This window comes from Sorex fumeus, unplaced genomic scaffold (assembly GCF_029834395.1).
Source record: "Sorex fumeus unplaced genomic scaffold, SorFum_2.1 ptg000006l, whole genome shotgun sequence".
NCBI lineage: Eukaryota > Metazoa > Chordata > Mammalia > Eulipotyphla > Soricidae > Sorex > Sorex fumeus.
In genome coordinates this window covers 25,547,206-25,565,474 of record NW_026606063.1, presented here as the reverse complement: position 1 = coordinate 25,565,474, position 18,269 = coordinate 25,547,206, and the positions used below count along the sequence as shown (strand labels likewise).

Sequence of the window (18,269 nt, the reverse complement as noted above, 5' to 3'; positions counted from 1 at the left end):
GGTTACTCCTGGCTCTGTGCTTGGGAATTAATCCTGGTGGTGCTTGAGGGACCATATGGGATGCCGGGGATTGAACCCAGGTCGGTTGTGTGCAAGGCAGATTCCCTACCTGCTGTACTATATCCCCTCCGGCCCTTCTGCCAATTCTTTTATTTAATTTTTTTTTTTAATTTTTAAAGCTTATCTTCATAAAGTTGTTCACAATAATGGATTACATTCAATATTTTGACACTAGTCTCAACATCATTACACCTTCCCACAACCATTATTTTGAATTTTCCTGCCACCACTCAAACCTACTGAACAGGCAGATGCTAGATAATTTATTTTGTATTGCTTGTTATGGATAGCATAAGATCTCACATGGTAGCAAGAGTGGCCACGCACTCCTAGAATTCTAAAATTTTACATAGTTAGGATCTGGAGAAATCTCTGCAGTGAGCTGCTTGGTTCTGAGATTCTTTTGTATGTCTCTGGATCATGGCCGTGAAGGAGCCTAAATAGAGCACCCAGAGGCAGTTTGTGGGCATGATATCCAGGGTCCCATAGGAGCGGGAAGATGAGAAGGACCAGCTCATCCTCTGTCCCTTGAGGCCTGGAGTTTGCATGGACTGGACCCGCATACATGGGCTTTTCTTTGGGTTCTGGAAGTTGGTCGCCGCCGGGATTCTTAGGGCTCCTGCCAACTCTTAATTGGAATTCAGTACTAGGGGACAGGAGAAGCAAGGAGGGGAGAACTGAAAATCAGTAGGGGGTCGGGTAGCGGGGGACTGGGGAAGCAGCTCTGTGGACCTGAGTGGACTTCACCTCGCTGGCAGGAAGCCCTAGCTGCCATCCTGGCTCCTTCCAGGGGAGGGATTGAGGATCTCTGGACGTAGAGGGAAACCCGAGGCCCTCCGGTGGATGCTTGCTAGCTGGTCCATGCCGAGTGTGCTCCTCTGGGCTCACACAGTGCAGTTCCAGTTGTGGTTCCGGGATGGGAAAGAGCCCACAGCTGGTGTCTGGTCCTCCTGGACTGGGAGCTTCCACGAAATGGCCAAGTCACGGAACGACAATTTAACTGACGTTCTCTGACGTTCTCTGTTTTAGAGGGGTTGGTTCTGGCTTGCCACAAGACCTGGAACTTGAGCCGGCGCTTCAGTGCCAGGCCTGGTGGTCCTGGGCTCTGCACTGTGCTTGGGGAGGGGAGGGGGGTTGGCACTAGGGCAGCAGCAGCTGGCAGGGCTCCTGGGGTGTGAGGGAGGGGCACCACCACTTGCAGCCACATCCTTCCGCCCTGGGTGGTCAGTCTCCAATAGCTGTCACCTGTCGCGTACCTGTGCCATTTTTTTTCGAAAATTGCTTTTGGCTCTTTGGGTCACACCCGGCAATGAACAGGGGTCGCTCCTGACTTTGCACTCTGGAATTAACTCCTGGCGGTACTCAGGAGACCCTGTGGAATGCTGGGAATCGAACCCAGATAAGCCACATGCAAGGCAAACGCCCTCCCCGCTGTGCTATCACTTCAGACTCAGTGCCAGTTCTTTAAAGCCTTTTTATCTGGAAAGCAAGTGCTCGCTCCCCTCCCATCTCCACTTTGAGGTGAGAGAAGCAAACTCAGAGCTAAAGTGCTTTGTGCCGGCTCCCAGGCCTCTGATGGGTGGACCCCACCCACTTTACTCTCTTGGGCCTGGCCCTTGAGCGGTTGCTACTGTTCGGGTCTCCCTGGGTTTAGGGGTGTGGATGTTCTTCCCGCTGTCCCCTGGCTGGTGCCGAGCACCATCTCTTTCCTCCTAAGGCTCTGACCACACCCACTTCTCAGCCTGGTCCTGCCTCAGGACCACAACCAGGGAATGCCAGGGTGGGAAGCCCGGCCCTGGGTCCCCCAGGTCACACGGGCGTCTGACTTGTGGGTGCAGGGAGGAAGTGTGGGGTGGAAATCTTCAACCATTCCCAGCCTCTGGGCTCTGGTAACCAGCCATTGGCCTTCCCTCTGGTCACATGTGTCCTCTGATAGGCACTGAGATGATGCTGGAAGGGACAGGGTCCTCCTGGACCTTCCGTGCTGTGGCATAGGGTGGCTGTGGCAGGACCTTGTAACCAGCCGGGATTCAAGCTTCTGATTGATTCTCACACTCCCCACTCATTGGTTCGATTTTATTTTATTTTTTTTTAAATAGACTTGTATTTTTGCGTGAAGTGGAGCGGGGAGCGTCACTCCTGGCAATGCTCAGGGGCTGTTGATGACAGTGCTTAGGCTACTCCTGATTCTGTGCTCAGGTGTCACTCCTAGCAGTGCTCCAGGGACCATATATGCAATCTCAGGAATAGAATCTAGCTCAGCCTCATGCCTTTCCCCCCTGCACGATTTCTCCAGCTCTAGATTTCATCTTTTTTTTTTTCCTTTTTGGGTCACATCTGGCGATGCACAGGGGTTACTCCTGGCTCTGCACTCAGGAGTTACTCCTGGCGGTGCTCAGGGGACCATATGGGATGCTGGGAATCGAACCTGGGTCGGCTGCGTGCAAGACAAACGCCCTACCCGCTGTGCTATCTCTCCAGCCTCAATTTCATCTTTTTAAAAAGTTGTAAAAATAGAGAAATAGTACAGCAGGACGGTGCTTGCCTTGCACGTGGCCCACCCAGGTTTGATTTCCCCAGGACCCTGTAGGGTTCCCTGAGCGCCACTGAGAGTGACCTCTGAGCACAGAGCCTGAGCACAGCTGGGTGTGGTCCAAACCTCCTCCCCCGCCCCAAATTATAAAAGTCCTTATGCCTGTGCCTCTCACACTGATGTTTCACTGAAGCAGGACCCCCTATCTGCCAGTGATGCTGAACACAGCCATGCGGGTGTATGTGAGTCTTTTTCCTGAAGCTTGCATAGGGACCCAGTGGCTGGCTTTGCATTTCTCAGTGGGTCTCTCTGGACCTCGGAGACCTAGGACAGGAGTACTTGCTTTTTTCTTTTTCTCTCTTTTGATTGTTTTTGGGCCACAGCGGTGGTGCTCAGGGCTTAGCCCTGGCTCTGCGCTCAGGGGTCACTTCTGGTGGTACATGAGGGCAAATGCCCTACCCACTGTACTATCTCTGACCTCATCTTTTTTTTTTTTAATTTCATTTTCATAAGGTTGTTCACATTAATTGATTACACTCAATATTGGAACACCAGTCCCACCACCGTTACACTTTCCCACCACCATTATTTCAAATTTTCCCACCACCATTCAAGCCTGCCTGATAGGGGCAAATGCTACATAATTTATTTTCTATTGCTTATTATGAATATTATGAGAGGTAGCTAAGCCATGTGCTTCTCTTCTGGAATTCTAAAATTGTAAATGGCTGGGGTCCAGAGACATCTCTGTAGGAAGTTGATCCATTATGAGGTTCATTTGGAAGTCTCTGGATTAAGGCCATTGATGCGCTGAGATGAAGCAGATTGTGGGCGTGACAACCAGGACCCCCGAGCCGGTGGGTAGACAGGAAGGGCCTGTTTCCACTACCGCCGTGTGGCCTGGAGTCTTAGTTCCTGAACTCTCGTACTTGGGTTTTGCTTCTGGAAGCTTGTGACCATCGGGGTTTCATCTGGAGTGGGCAGAGAGGGCACATCCACTCCATCTCAGGTGCCCTGGTGGAACTGACTCAGTACAGGGTCCAGCGAGATCTCTGGTGAGCTGCTCTCTTCTGGGATTCACTGCTTGTGTCTCTGGATCAAGGCCATTGATGCCTGAGATGGTGCCTGGAGGCAGTTTGTGGGCGTGACAGCGAGGACCCCGAACAAGCAGGGAGATGGGAAGGACCAGCCCATCTCTACTGACTTAAATAGGCATCACACCTACTGGTACTGGCGGTCTCTGCGGGGCACAGTACTGGGCATGATGCCGCTCAGGACCACCAGGGACTCCACCGGCCATGCATGGGGTGGGGGTGAGCGGGGCACATGCATTGCCAGCACTTTCCCTGCTCACTCACCTGTCCACTTTAGCAGTTTCCCTAATTCTCTTAAAAATACTCGCGAGGCAAAGACTCGAGAGATCTTAAAGGACAGAGGTCTTGCCTTTCTCCACCTCTTCCACGCTTGGTTGTCCTGCGCTCCAACGTTCCCCGAGCCCCTGCCCCCCACACACCAGCACAGCATGTTCTTTTGTAATAAATATGTCTTTCCCTTTCACGTAATATATCTTTCCTTTTCACTGCATGCAGAGTTGATCTCATTCTCTCTGAAGGCTGCACAAAGCCCCCAATCTGGGTAGACACACAGCATGTCCCGAGCATTTGCAGGTGGTATTTATTTCGAAGACACCCACAGGCAAGGACCGTTCTCCGGTCCAGTTCAGGAGAAGCAGTGCTCGCTTGGAGGGGCCCACTTCGAGGTTTGCTCCCTATTGCCAAACTGTCCACTGCAGAGACTCCTGACTCCATGCTCTTGTGAAGGGTGGGGGTGCCGGCCTTCCCTTCCACAACTTCACCGCAGCTGCCTCTCATTCACGGGAAGAAGAGGCTGCTGGGCTGCCTTGGCTCGCCTGACCCTCAGCATTGCATCTAGCTTTAGATGAAAGAAATCCTCATGGGTCAGGATGCTGAGCTGTTCACAGTCTGACTCATTTTTTTTTTGGCTTTTGGAGCATAGATCTATTCTTGCCCTGGTGTTAACATCAGAATTTAAAAAAGGCATAGTTGCAGTGATGATATATTGATATATATATCTACATTTTTTTCTCTTTCAATCTTGATTTCTGTGTCTCTTTGGATTTTCCCAAAAAGATCTCTTCTTCAAACAAAAAGTGGTTAGTTTACCATGCAACGGACTTTTCGTTGTTTACTTTGATTCCCAGCATGTTTCCCAGAGTGGGTAGCCCCAGGGGTGCAGGTACACCCCAGGGGGGGTGTACTTCCTGTTTGTTCACTTAAAGAAGGTAGATTGTTGGTGGGAGGGTGCAGAGGGGCACTGAATGATTTTTTTTTTCCCCCGCAGAGAAAGTGGTGGTAGGAATCTGTTCGCAAGGATCCGAGTAGAACTGAATGCTTCTGGTCTTGTTTTTTTCATTGGGGCCACCCCCAGCAGTGCTCAGGGCTTACTCCTGGCTCTGCACTCAGGGATCACTCCTGGCGGTGCTCTTGGAACTAAGGGCGAGGGGGTGCCACGGATCAAAACTGGTTGACTGCATGCAAGGCAAACACCCTACCCTCTATACTATTGCTTTAGCCTCTGCTATTTTTTTTTTTTTTTGATTCTGTTTTTGGGCCACATCCAGTGGTGCTCAGGACTAACTCCTTGCTCTGTGCTTAGGGATCACTCCTGGAGTTGCTTGGGGGATTATCTGTATGTGGTGCTGAGGCTGAACTCAGTCAGTTGTATGCAAGGCAAATGCCCTACCCACTGTACTATCCATCATTCTGGCCCACTTTTGGTACTTTTATTTAGATTGAGAGGAAGTAGTTTGACATTTGTGTGTTCTTTGAGTTGAGTGTGTGTCATCTGGCACCCAGACAATTAGGCCAGTGACGATCAGGCCTCCTGTGTCACTGGCTGGCACACAGATCAAGGGCAATTTCCTCAGTGTGCCTCTTCTCCCTGTTTCTGCTTCATTTTCTCCCTAGCCCTCTTGTGGGGCAGCTATGCTCCCCATCCATTGCCCCCCCCCCACCCCCGCCCATTTCTTCCCCCTTTGCTCCTCTGGTGGCCTTGCCTGGCATGCCTTCACCTTTTTTTTTTTTTTAAATTTTATTGAATCATGGTGAGGTACAGTTAAAAGCTTTTATGTTTGAGATTCAGCCATAAAATGATTGAACACTATTCCTCCACCAGTGCACATTTTCCACCACCAATGTCTCCAGTATCCTCCCCTTCCTTCTCCCCCCACCCCCCCACCCCCGCCTCCAACATCCCAGTCCTCACCCTGCCTCTATGGCAGGCAATTTCTCCAATACTCTCTCTCTACTTTTGGGCATTATGTTTTTCCCAATTTTTTCCTCCACCATTTAAAGCCTGCCTGCCAGGGGCAGACACTAGGTAGTTTGTTTCCCATTGCTCATTTTGAATATCATGAGTTTGCATGGCCGCTTTGTGGCCGCGCACTTCTGGAATCCTAGGTTGTAGATGGTTGGGTTCCAGAGACATCTCTGTAGGACTCTAATCCATTTTGGGATTCAACTGGGAGTCTCTGGACCAGAGCTGTTGGTGTGCCAAGATGGCGCTTGGCAGAAGCTTGTGGATATGACAGCTAGGCCACAGCGGGTGGGGAGCCAGAGAGGGATAGCCCAGCACCTCTGCTGCCATGTGGCCTGGAGATTTAGTCCTGGTACTACCTGGCCCTTGCTTGTGGGACCTCTTGGATGCCAGGATTCCATCTGGTTTAGGCAGGGAGATTGCACCTGCTGCATTTGGGGTACCCTGGTGAAATTGACTGGTATGGGGACTGGAGGGATCTCTGGTGCTGTGGTGCCATCTGGGACTGGTTGCTGTGTCTCTGGACCAGGGCTGTTTCACCTCTGACTTTTGCCTGTGTTGCCCAGCCCAGGTGCCCCATGCCTCCAAATCTGAACTTGGAGTCCTGGCTTGCATAGATCTGCCTGGGGCTGGATGTGGTGTGAGGCTGTCACAGCTGAGCACTGGTGAGCCCCTTCCTGGCAGTTTCCCTGCCGTCCACTGCTGTCTCCTCCAAGTGAGAAGTGGCATCTGCTGGGAGATGGAGAGACCCAGAACTGACATTGGCCGTAAATCATGGATCTCCCAAACCCCGTTTAGCTGGTTGAGTCCTTTCTAGTGGTTTCCAGAGTCCCAAGATGAAGCCACTGGACTTTCATTTTGGACTGATCTCATTCCCCACCTGGGAACCCTGGAATTGTGCCCCTCCCAAGTGTCATGCCCTGTGTTACGGGTTTGTCCGAGGGAAAACCCAGAACTCAGCTCCGCTGACAGCCTGTGGCCTGGAAACAATAGAAATTGAGGGCACTTCTATTTATTCTCTTGCCAAATGTAATGGCTCGTTTGAATACGGTTGGCCTGTAAGAAACTACCTTTGAGGCTGATTGTTACCTTGTTCCCAGAGAGGGTATAAAAACTTGCTTGGTTATTGATTTGAAAAAGCTTCCATAAAAGTTATCAATCAAGATGAACTGTGGCCAACCTATGGAGGCCCGAGACAGCTCCATGCACGGCTCAGTGTCCACGCTCATTCAGCGTTTCTGGAACATTAGACTTGGCCACACGGCTGCCCTCTGTTCCCCACAGACCCACCCTCCCTGCTCTCCTCGCCGAGCTGGGGTTTTCTCAACTTGGAAAGCAGGAAATTACAGGCCTGGAGAGATATTGCAAGGGCTTATGCTTTGCATGTACAGGAATTCATTTTGAAGTCTGGTACCGCCTGGCCCACCCTGAGCATGGCTGGTTATGGCCCCGGTGGTCCCAGCACCCCAGGGCTCGAGCAGCACCCTGGTGCTGGACTGCAGGATTGAACCGCCTGGTGGCTTGGTGCACTATTCCTGTGAATGACCCCCAGATCTCTGAGTACTGCTTGGAAGGACCCCCACCCCAAATCAAAGGAGGAAGTTAGACTTAATGGCCCTCAGGTAGGTCATTGACTGACCCGTGGTGCCCTGCTGCCCAAGAGTAGCTGACAGGAGAAAAAAACTGTAGTCTATGGACACAGTGGAACATACACAGGCCTAGGCAGGGCGGTGCGGCTGCTCTCCAATGATGGTTATGGCCTAGAGAGGAGTTGGCCCCTGGAACAGCAGGGACAGGTGGCAGGAGGGAGGCAGTGGTCACAGACCAGAGCAAATGGGGAAAGATCTGCAGTAGTTGTGGTGTGCAGGTCCTCAGCCAGGAGTCGGATGTCCAGGTTTTGGCCATTGTGAATTAGTACTGCTACAGTGCTCCTGGAGCCCTGATATTTTCTGAACAGAGTTTTTGGGCCCCTGGGGTAGATGCCCAGAGGTGGGAATGCAGGGTTATTTTGTTTTTGAAGAGCTGACATGCTCTCCAGCAGTAGACAAGGTTCCTTTTCCCCACCCACATCCACACCAATGCTGGCTTTTCATTCTTAGTCATATGTACCGTTCTCCGTGTGAGGTGATAACTCAGTGTTATTTTGCTTTGCATTTCCCAGATGTCACATTCCCCCCCCCCCACCCCCCCCCCCCACACACACATACTTCTTAGCCACCTGCGTGTCTTCTTTGAGGATGTTTCTGTTCATCTTGACTCCTCATTTTTTGAGGGGGCTGATTGTTCTTGTTAATTTTTGCCAGTGATTTATATGTACCTTGGAAATGAACCCTTTGTCAGATGTGGGGTGGGCCAATATGTCACCCCAGTTTTGGGGGGTAAAAATATGTTATTGTATGACACTATTGGGCTGGAGCAATAGCACAGTGGTAGGGCATTTGCCTTACAAGCAGCCAACATGGCCGACCCGAGATCGATTCCTCCGCCCCTCTCGGAGAGCCCGGCAAGCTACCAAGAGTATCTTGCCCACACGGCAGAGCCTGGCAAGCTACCCGTGATGTATTCGATATACCAAACACAGTAACAACAAGTCTCATGATGGAGATGTTACTGGGCCCACTTGAGCAAATCAATGAACAACGGGAGGACCGTGACTGTGACTGTGATGACACTATTAACAGAGATATGCATTTCAAGCATGGGGTGGGTGAGGCCTTCCCCAGGGGTGAGGTTGAGGTGGTGATGGAACCTGTCTGGGAGGGGAGGGCTGCTGTCACAGGAGGGTCAGAGGTAGGGATGATGCTCTGTGTGGGGCTCCCACATGAGAAGAGAGGCAGTGTTGGCTGGATGTGCGAAGGTGGCATCTTAGGTGACCTTAGGACATGATAAAAAGGAGCAGCAATCTCCCTTGGGTAGATTGAAGGTGGGGAGGTAGGAGTTGAGTTAGCGTCAGTGCAGACACAAATGCTTCTGGGAAGGATCTTGCTATAAAGGGGAACAGAAATGGCATTCGATCTCGAAAGGTAAAACTCAAGGGCTTGGTGATGGAGCTAAGATAGTACAGCAGGTAGAGAACTTGCCTTGCATATGACTGACTCAGGTTCTATGCCCAGCACCCAATATGATACCCCCAAGCCCACAAGGAGTGACCCTGGAACACAGAGCCAGGAATAAATGCTGAGCATTGCCAGATGTGGCCCCCTCAGACAAACAAGGCTGTGGAGGGACAGTGTGTGTGTGTGTGTGTGTGTGTGTGTGTGTGTGTGTGTGTGTGTGTGTTAGGATGAAAAGTGTAATTGTGCACTGGCAGGAATTATCTATGGAGGATATCAACTTGCTGGACCTTTGTGTGTTGTGGGTGTCTGGCTGGCCCTCCTGAGGAGTGGGGACTGGGCCTATGGACAGGTGGGTGCTAGTAGGTGGGCAGGTGAATGCATTGAACCTCAGTTTCCCTAGGAGCAAAAGAGGTGGGAAGCATCCCCCTCCACCGAGGATGTTTCCGTGAAGTTGAGCAGAACAAGGGCGCAAAGACTTAGAAAGTGACAGGAAACTGTCTTTGGACTTGTTTTGCAATTGAAAATAAGATTTTTTTTTACAAGGGTGTTCACTTGGGATCCTGCAACTGTGCTCTTCTTCACCCAGTGGCGCAGGGTTTATGCGCCAACAAAGACACATTTTCTGGGACCATCCAGGGTGAACTTTCTGTCTCTCCTTTCAGAAATGGATACAAGTTTCTCTACTGTTCAGCACGTGCAATCGGGATGGCAGACATGACGAGGGGCTATTTGCACTGGGTCAACGAGAGGGGCACGGTGCTGCCCCAAGGGCCCCTGCTGCTAAGCCCCAGCAGCCTCTTCTCTGCCTTGCACAGGTATGATGCTGAGTACATATGGGGGGCTTGGTTCTGTGTGTGTGTGCAGAGCCCTGGCGCTGCATGTTTGTCGGGGACCTAGGGTGCTGTGTCCAGAGCAGATGGGGGCAGGTACCTGGTACTGCGTGTGGGGACCTGAAACTGCCTGCCTTTGGGGGCCTGTTGTACAGCCAGTACCCTTAGATTGCTCCTCTTAAGCCAGCCTCCACAGTGGGCTCCATAGGGGCGCCAGAAACATGGTTCTAGGATGCAGGAATTCTGGCCCTTTACCCTGCTCCCCCCCCCCCCCCCCCCCCCCCCCCCGCCCCATCAGCCAAACTGTCTGGCCTTGTTTTGTGGGAGTCAATCTCGCGTTTGCACATGCTAGGTGAAGCTGATGTGGTGGCTGGCACAGTGTCCTTAGGGTCCCTAGAGCAGTGAGGATTTCAACTTGAAAATGAAATCCAGATGGTCTGTAGGTGTGTCTGGAAGCTATTGTGACTGCAGCAAGCTCCTCATTAGCATATGCTAAGTACTAAGTCTTTGTTCTAGAAAGGCCTCCCAAAGTCATTTTTTTGTTTGTTGGTTTTTGTTTTTGGGCGGTGTCCAGGGCTTACTCCTTGCTCTGCACCCAAGGGTCACTCCTAGCGTGCTCTGGGAACCTCATGGGTGCCATGAAGCTGGCTTGGCCACGTGCAAGGCAAACCCCCTATCCACTGTACTGCCGCTCTGGTCCCATCTTTTTTCTATTTTCTTCTTCCAAATTTTATTTTATTAAAGCACTCAGAGATGCAAAGTTTTCCATATTAGGTTTTTTTATATACAGTGTCTGATCATAGTGTCAATGAAGAAATTGTCTGAGGATTTACTGCTGTTATGATTTAGGTGTTACTGTTTTTGCTCACTGAGCTTGGTGGGCATCTACGCATTTCCCCCACTGCTTTTCTAGTGCTCTTGTTGTACTAGAGGTGAGTCTTTGTAGTTACCCACCCCCTCCCCCAGAGGTACTGAGGGATTAAGCTCAGAGATTACTCTATATCTTCTCTGCCCATCCTCACAGAATAACAGAAAGAATAGCTGTGAGCCCTCCCGTTGATCGTCGATTTGCTCGAGCGGGCCCAGTAACGTCTCCATTGGAGACTTTGTTGTTACTGTGTCTGGCATATCGAATACTCTCGGTAGCTTGCCGGGCTCTCCGAGAGGGGCGGAGGAATCGAACTCGGGCCGGCCATGTTGGCCGCTTGTAAGGCGAACGCCCTACCCGCTGTGCTATCGCTCCAGCAACATGTATAATTCATTAAGTAGCTATATTGTGTGGCCACAGTAGTGGCCGCCTGCTTTATGACCTCTGGTGTGGGCCCTTAATATGGCTCTGGTTGGGTGTGAAGACTTCTTGGACCTACCTATGGGAAGAGGTTCTGCCTCCCATTCTGGAATAGGCCTAGTAATGTCAGCCAGAGGCAAACCTCTCCTGGGATGGTGGAGTAGCAACCCGAAGGTCAGTCAGGAGCTGTGGTGTGGGTCTTTTTTTTGTTTGTTTGTTTTGTTTTGTTTTTTGGATCACACCTGGCGATGCCTAGAAGTTATTCCTGGCTCTGCACTCAGGAGTTACTCCTGGCTGTGCTCAGGGAACCATATGGGATGCTGGGAATTGAACCTGGTTCAGACGCGTACAAGGCAAATGCCCTACCCGCTGTGCTGTCGCTCCAGCCCCTGGTGCGGGTCTTTATTACTGTGCAGGTAAGGTGTGGAGGTTGCTGGGACCCACCCAGCAGGGACGAGTCCACCTCCCATTCTGAAGTAGGCCCCGTGATAGCAAGCCTGTCTGGGATGATGGAGCAGCAAGCAGGAGGTCCATCCTGACAATTTTTATTGAGATAATTTTACTTCTCTTCTTTATCTGTTAGGTTATATTATCTTAGTTGGTTATTTCTTTAGTGAAGCAGATAGCTTTTATAGGGTAAAACTTACTGAGAGAGACATGCGGGGAGATAAAGAGAGGAGATTTGTGTTCAGGAGAGAACACGGGCTTCTCCAGAATGGAAAAAAGCAAAAGAGACATAGTGAGCCACATGGCCAAGGATGAACATGGAGTTGAAGAGCAAGCCTTGTTTGGTTTTTAGGTATGAAGTAGTTTTATTCCTGGAATAAAACTTATCACGCTTTGCCACAGCCCGTTTGCATCTATGGATTCATTTAGAATTTTTGCACTCAGAGTCACACATGAGGCTGACCGCACCTGGCTCTTGCTTTCCTTTAGATTTTTTTGAGGTGCTTGCTAGACTCCAAGAATGAGATTTGGAGGTGTTCTTTCTCTGTGTGTGTGGGGTGGTGGTGGTTGTGGTGGTGGTGGTAGTGGTGGTTTCTCTCTCTCTCTCTCTCTCTCTCTCTCTCTCTCTCTCTCTCTCTCTTTCTCTCTCTTATCTCTCTTATCTCTCTATCTCTCTGTGTCTCTATGTGTGTGTGTGTGTCTCTCTCTCTCTGTGTCTCTTTGTGCCTGGCTGACTGGTGGTGGTCTGGGGTGAAATCTCTCTCCTGAGTGTCTTCCTTGAGGATGGTTTTGAAAGCTGGGATGGCCTGCCTGATGCTCTTCTGGGGTGACTCGGCTGACTCATGCACATTTCCCTTCGGGGAGATGAACGTGCCAGGGCATCTTTGACAGTTAAAAATAGTCCAGTGCTAAGAAGCTTTGCCTCTCACGCTGATCCATTCTTTATTTATTTGTCTTAACAGAGAAGTGATTGAAAAGAAGCCAGAGAAGTTTAAAGTCCAGTGTTTGACAGACATCAAAAACCTGTTTTTCCCCAATACAGAGCCCTTTTATGCTGCTTTTGGAAACCGGCCGGCTGTAAGTAGCAGAGGGGGTATATAAGGGCTCTTGACACTCCGGCCTCTGCCCGGTCCAGAGGACATGGAAAGGCTGGCCTCCACTGTCCACAAGGTCAGAGTCTCTTCCCCTGAGAAAGTTCTGGCCCAGGGCTGCCTGCCTGCCTGCCTGCCTGGAAAGGCAAGCTTACTGTCAATTATTTCATGGCCTCTTGTTTTCTTTGAAGATTGGCTAGTGGGTTTCAGTGAGAAGCTTGACAGATCAGACTGCAGCCTTCAAATTCCAAATGATTCACTAGTATATGAATCAGGAACATTGAAAAGGGTCGAACTTTCCCCGGCAGCAACTGCCAAGCTTGTCCTTAGCAAATCAGTGAATCAAACTCCTCCTGTTTTAAGAGGATTGTCAGATAGGGTGATAGTATGCCCTAAGGTTTGCTTTCCATTTTCTTCGGGAAAGTTCAGCATTCTGAAAACTGTAAACTAGGGACTGATTTTCCAGGAAGAAAATTTCCCTGCTTTTGAAAATCATCCTTGAGGACATGGGTCAGGGGAGAACAGAAGCAGATAACCAAATTACAGGGGGACATGGTGGGTTGTGGACTCTCTAACTCAGTTTCTGAGCAGATGGGGGAGCTGTTGCTCAGAAAGGGTACCAGATTGAATTGTTCACATCGAGTGGTATTCTTTGTCTACACAACTTGGATCAGTGAAAGTTTTGTAGTGTTGAATCAGTGTGTATTTCCCATCAGCTTTGTTTCGCTAATTAATTCTTTGTCTTTGCCAAATACAGGATGTATATTCATATAAGCAAGTAGGAGTGTCTTTGAACAGAATCTTCACCGTCAACCCCAAAGGAGAACTTGTACAGGAACATGCAAAGACCAACATTTCCTCGTGAGTATCCCGCATGTCTCTGAGCCCTGTATTTTAACGGAGGCTGCTGCTGCTATTGTTGGATGCATCTTGAAATAATGTTTTACGGCTGAGGGCAATCTTTTGGAATAAAAAATTCCTTTGTCCATAAGTTAGTTTTTAATTCCTACTAAGAAAAAGAATTTTTTTAAGTCCTTGTATTTTGTACCAAACTTGATGTTTGACAGTTTAAACTAAACCACATCCCCGCTGGGTGAAAAGTTGAAACAAGTGTTTGATTCTGCAACTGAATAGAATGGAAAGGACTTGAAAACTGGTGGTTTGGGTTTGCCCAGTTGGGGTTAAAAGTCTAGAATATGAACTAGGAATGTAGCCAAACTAAAAGGTGACATGAAACAGTACTTCAGTTCCTCTGTAAGGTAACAGGTGTTTTGGGTCACACACAGAACACTGGTAATAATAATGCCTTAAGTGGAAGTACTGCTGGTTAAGTGCAGAATTCCTGGGAGTGTGGTGGGATCCCACACCCTGATGCTGTGGGCTGAATGGGATTGTTTTATGGTGGGCCTGCTGATTGGCTGTGGAATCGCTTTCTCCCCTGTCTTGCTTTGGTCTCATCACTTCCTAGCATGAAGGTGACGGTTCCCCTCCACACTGGGGGCTTTGCTTGCTGGGTGTCATCAATCCAGGTAGACAGCTGTCCCTCTTGCTCATCTTTACTGAGGTCGCTTCTCTGGTTCTGTGCCAACCTGGGAAGGAGCCTCTGGCCTGAGCACATGCAGGGGGTTAGGAGATAGTCTCACGGTGTCCTGGGCATTGCTTTTCTCCAAGCATCTCCTTGGTTGGAGGAAAGTCAGAATTTAGGATTCTGCAGAGCAGATCTTCACATTACAAAATAATTCCTATACCCACTGGAATCCCATCCAGCATACATGGAGCAGTTCCAGGCCAGAGAGAACCTGGGCTCTGTCCAGGTAGCTGCTTCCTTGCATGCTCATGCCTACCGAACCCAGACCAGCTTTCAGAGGGCAGGATGGAGCCAGAGCCAGGGTAACCAATGACAGAGTCCTTGCTTAGGCCTTTCCTGGCAGTTTCTTTCTCGTCACCCCTCAGTGCATCATTGTCCTCTCTTTTTCATTCACCTGCACGGCACCTTTGGGGAAAGAGGTTTTTCTTAGCCAGAAGATCAAGTAGATAAACTCCCTTTCCTGCTGGTGACATCACCCGGAAATAGCCAGCACTCCTGCTCGGCAGCCCCCAGGGCCAAGACTTGGCATGAGCGGGTAGAGAAGGGAGTGTTGCATCTTGAGAGTGTTTGCTTGGAAGGCTGCCAAGGGGACCCACTCGCCGAGATGCAGGTCAAGCTGCACGCATAGTGTGTACTGTCCCCATCCTGGGAGGCATCTTTGGGGACCACCAACTGTGCCTAGAACAGCAGTTGCTGTTAGCCTGGAATCTGGGAGAGTTCCCAGAGGAGGGGACTGTCCTTCCCCAAGGGAGCACTTGCTTTTCTCTGTTTGTGGCGCACAACCATCTCAGTGCCACATGTGTGCTTGCCTGTCAGAACACACTGTCTCTGGACCATCTGTGTACACACAGATGGCGGGAACCCCCCCAGGCAGGAGGGAAAGGGTATGTCCTCTCCCCCGCTGGTGTCCTGTAGGCCCGCCAGCTCTGATCAGCCCTGAAGCACAGTATGTGGGAGAGGGTCCGGATCTGGGGTTCATCCTGGCGGTAAGCACTAATCTGCTGCTGGACAGAGGCTTCCCCTCCTCCTAAACCACACATGTCCAACAGGCCTAAAAGCCAGGAGGTATTTACAAGTTCATTTTAAATCCCAGAGAAGACATCATTCTTCCTTGTGAAGAGAGAATTTCCCCATTTCGTGCAAGCACATCGTTTCTTTAATAAAGGCCCTTTGGAGGTCCTTTATTAAATACACACTCTTCATCCTTATTTAATAAGTTGTTTCATGCCTCAGAACATCCTAACTCCTGGAGTTTGGATTTCAAAATCCCTTTTGAGTCTTCACAAATTGGAACTGGTAAGGGACTCAGTGACTGTCAGGGAGGACTCTGGGGGTATTTGAGAGACCTGAGCTTGCCAGGATTTCTGTTGGAGGCGCCATGAGGTCTGAAAATGCATGTTTAGTATAGTGATTTCTGTTTGTTGTGTAGGCCACAGAGACTAATGTGCAGCCTCTTAAGAACCATAAGGCAGCAGAGTGAGAGAGCACTATTGCAGGGAGCATTGAGAAGCCCTAGTCCTGTCCAACTCTGTGCTCTCTAAAGTTGAAGGGCCTGAGAGCCAGAGAGGGCAAGACATTGGCCCAAGATTATACAGCAAGCAAGGTGGCAAGTTCATTGTGGTATTAACTTGGATATCCTGAGTGCATTATTTTGTGGTTGCTCACATTCTTTTATTTCATTCTCATATAAAACTTAACACTATGGAGTTTTCTGTTTCTTCCCTTTACAGTTTGAGAACCATGTCCTTAAGCTGTTTGGGTGAGGTCACAGAGTGGGTAATGGGAGAGCTGAAAGTCAGAATTGGGGCCCCTTAACTGCAGGGCCCAGTGTTTTTACACTGACAGGGCAGCTGTCTCTGATGCTGCACAGATGAGCACAGTCGCTGGTTCTGCTTCCCTGATTCCCCTTGTCCACATGTTAGACTGTCCCTCACTCGAGCTGATTTCCTCTTGTCTTCCTTCCTTGGATCCTCGTCTCTTGCCTGCATGACCTTCTCTGACTTGATCTTCTCATTTAGAAGTTATTCTAGAATAATCTCTATTGTATTGTGACTGTTTGTTCCTCAGGGCCATTCTCAAGCACAGCCAGAGCAGGGTGTGTGTGTGTGTGTGTGTGTTGTGTATATATATGCTTGTGGCATGTGTGTGTATGTATTAGTATGTGCAGTGTATGTGTTGTATGTGTGTGGTTTGTATATGTATATACCTGTATTGTGTTTATGTGAATACAGAATCCAAACGAGAAGCAAAAGGAACCACTGATTGAAATTTTACTCTTTCTGTGATGTATATTTGTGTGTGGTGTATGTATATGTATGTACAGTATGTGTGTGTGTGGGGGGGGAAGTGGTGTGGTGGCAGGAGTTGCATATGGCCACTGTGTCCCTCAAAGGCACTGACCTTGTTCCTTGTCCTTTCAGCTATGTGAGACTCTGTGAAGTGGTTGACCACGTATTCCCGCTGCTGAAGAGAAGCCATTCTTCCGACTTTCCCTGCTCAGATACTTTCAGTAACTTCACCTTTTGGAGAGACCCACTGCCACCCTTTGAAAACCAAGATGTCCATTCGGCCTCTGCATAAGTTGCACCAGGCAGCCTCCCTGGTGTCGTCTGCAGCCTAGCAGCCCCATTAAAGGATAGGTTTTGGGAGCCGCAGTGCGGGCGCTCTGCAGCTTGCCGGACAGTCATTTGCTTGTGAGCTGGGAGAACTGAGCAGCATTTTCCAGCCCCCTCTGTCCTAGAGTGGGTTGACCCTGTGAAGGGGTAATTGAAGAGTGCACTTTATAGCCTTGGAGCCGGGTGTAGGCACAGCATGGAAAGCCTACCTTCATGGCCACTTGGTCTTCCCCCTGGCCTCTGTTCCTGGGGTCTTGGGAATAGGGCCACGAATGTTCAAGATACCTGAGCAGAGGAGGCTGCCCTGAGTCTCCACTGTCCACAGCATTCATTCACTGACTCTGGGCTGAAGGGTTACGGGAGCTCATTTCCATTGACCCGGTATAGGCACCTGCAGAGTGGAGGCCTGTGCTGGTGTGTGTGTGTGTGTGTGTGTGTGTGTGTGTGTGTGTGTGTGTGTGTGTGTATGCGCGTGCTGAAGGGAATGGGAGCTCATTTCCATTGGCCTGGTGTAGGCATGGCCCTGCAGAGAGTGAAGGGCTGTGCCGTGGTGTGTATGTGTATGTGCGCACGCGTGCGGCCTAGTATAGGCATAGCCCCCTGCAGAGAGTGCTGTGCTGGTGTGTGTGTGTTGCATGTGATGGGGACCCAGGACCTGAATCTGACCTGAATTCAAGGTTTCTGAAGGGAAACCAGATCGGGCTGTTTGGGCCTTGGCCTTGCAGTTCCAGTTCCTTCCCTGGCAGTATTTCGTGGCCTGCCCCTTCTCATGTTTAGGCCACAGCGCTAAAGATAACCTGTGTCATTGGTTGCCTTCCCGCGATATTTGTGGCTCAGGCTGAACTATTTATGCCTTAACACATCTGTTGACAGGCGTGTTACCTAGGGTGCGCTTTGCCTGGTGTGCTCGGTGCACTGTCCTGCGTGTGTGTGTCGTGTCCCCCCCCCCCCCCCCCCCCCCCCCCCCCCCCCCCCCCCGCGGCCCCTAGTGGGTGCTGCAGCTACGGGCGGGAACAGAGCTGCTGCAGGGGAGGGTGTGAGGTGGATTCCTGGGGGTGGTCCTCAGGGTGGAGCAAGCACCTGACTTCGCTTTCAGAAAATCGTCACACAAGCCGTCACACCCTTTTCCTCTATCGATATTATTTATTAATCTCCGCCGGTTGAGTCACTGACTAGCATGCCAGCCACCGTCTCTCAGTGACAACTGTCTCTGCGCTTAACAGTGGGGCAGGGGAGACCAAAGCGCCTGGTGGTCAGGCCACCGCTCTGTCCCTGCGCTCTGTGACCGGCCCTGGGCGTCGCTCCCTTAGGAACTCCCCGCTGTTCAGTTGCGTTCTCTGAGGCCCCGGGGAGAAGAGGATCCTCTCTTCTTCCTTTTCTTGTGCTTTTAGATTGTCTTGTGGCCAAAATGGTTTCAAAAGCAAG

The 18,269-nt window shown here is 50.3% G+C and overlaps 1 protein-coding gene across 3 annotated transcripts in view; it reads left to right on the top strand.

Annotated features, from left to right (window-relative positions):
- LPIN1 (lipin 1) overlaps positions 1-17,784 on the top strand; it is a 159,157-nt gene extending 141,373 nt beyond the window's left edge. For all 3 annotated transcript variants that reach the window (XM_056128498.1, XM_056128506.1, XM_056128489.1), the window contains 4 exons: positions 9,648-9,800; positions 12,513-12,627; positions 13,399-13,502; positions 16,650-17,784. In XM_056128498.1, the coding sequence (XP_055984473.1) occupies positions 9,648-9,800; positions 12,513-12,627; positions 13,399-13,502; positions 16,650-16,809 (532 nt within the window). In that variant the 3' untranslated portion in view covers positions 16,810-17,784. The remainder of the gene's footprint in view (positions 1-9,647; positions 9,801-12,512; positions 12,628-13,398; positions 13,503-16,649) is intronic.
- Positions 17,785-18,269: the final 485 nt, after the last annotated feature.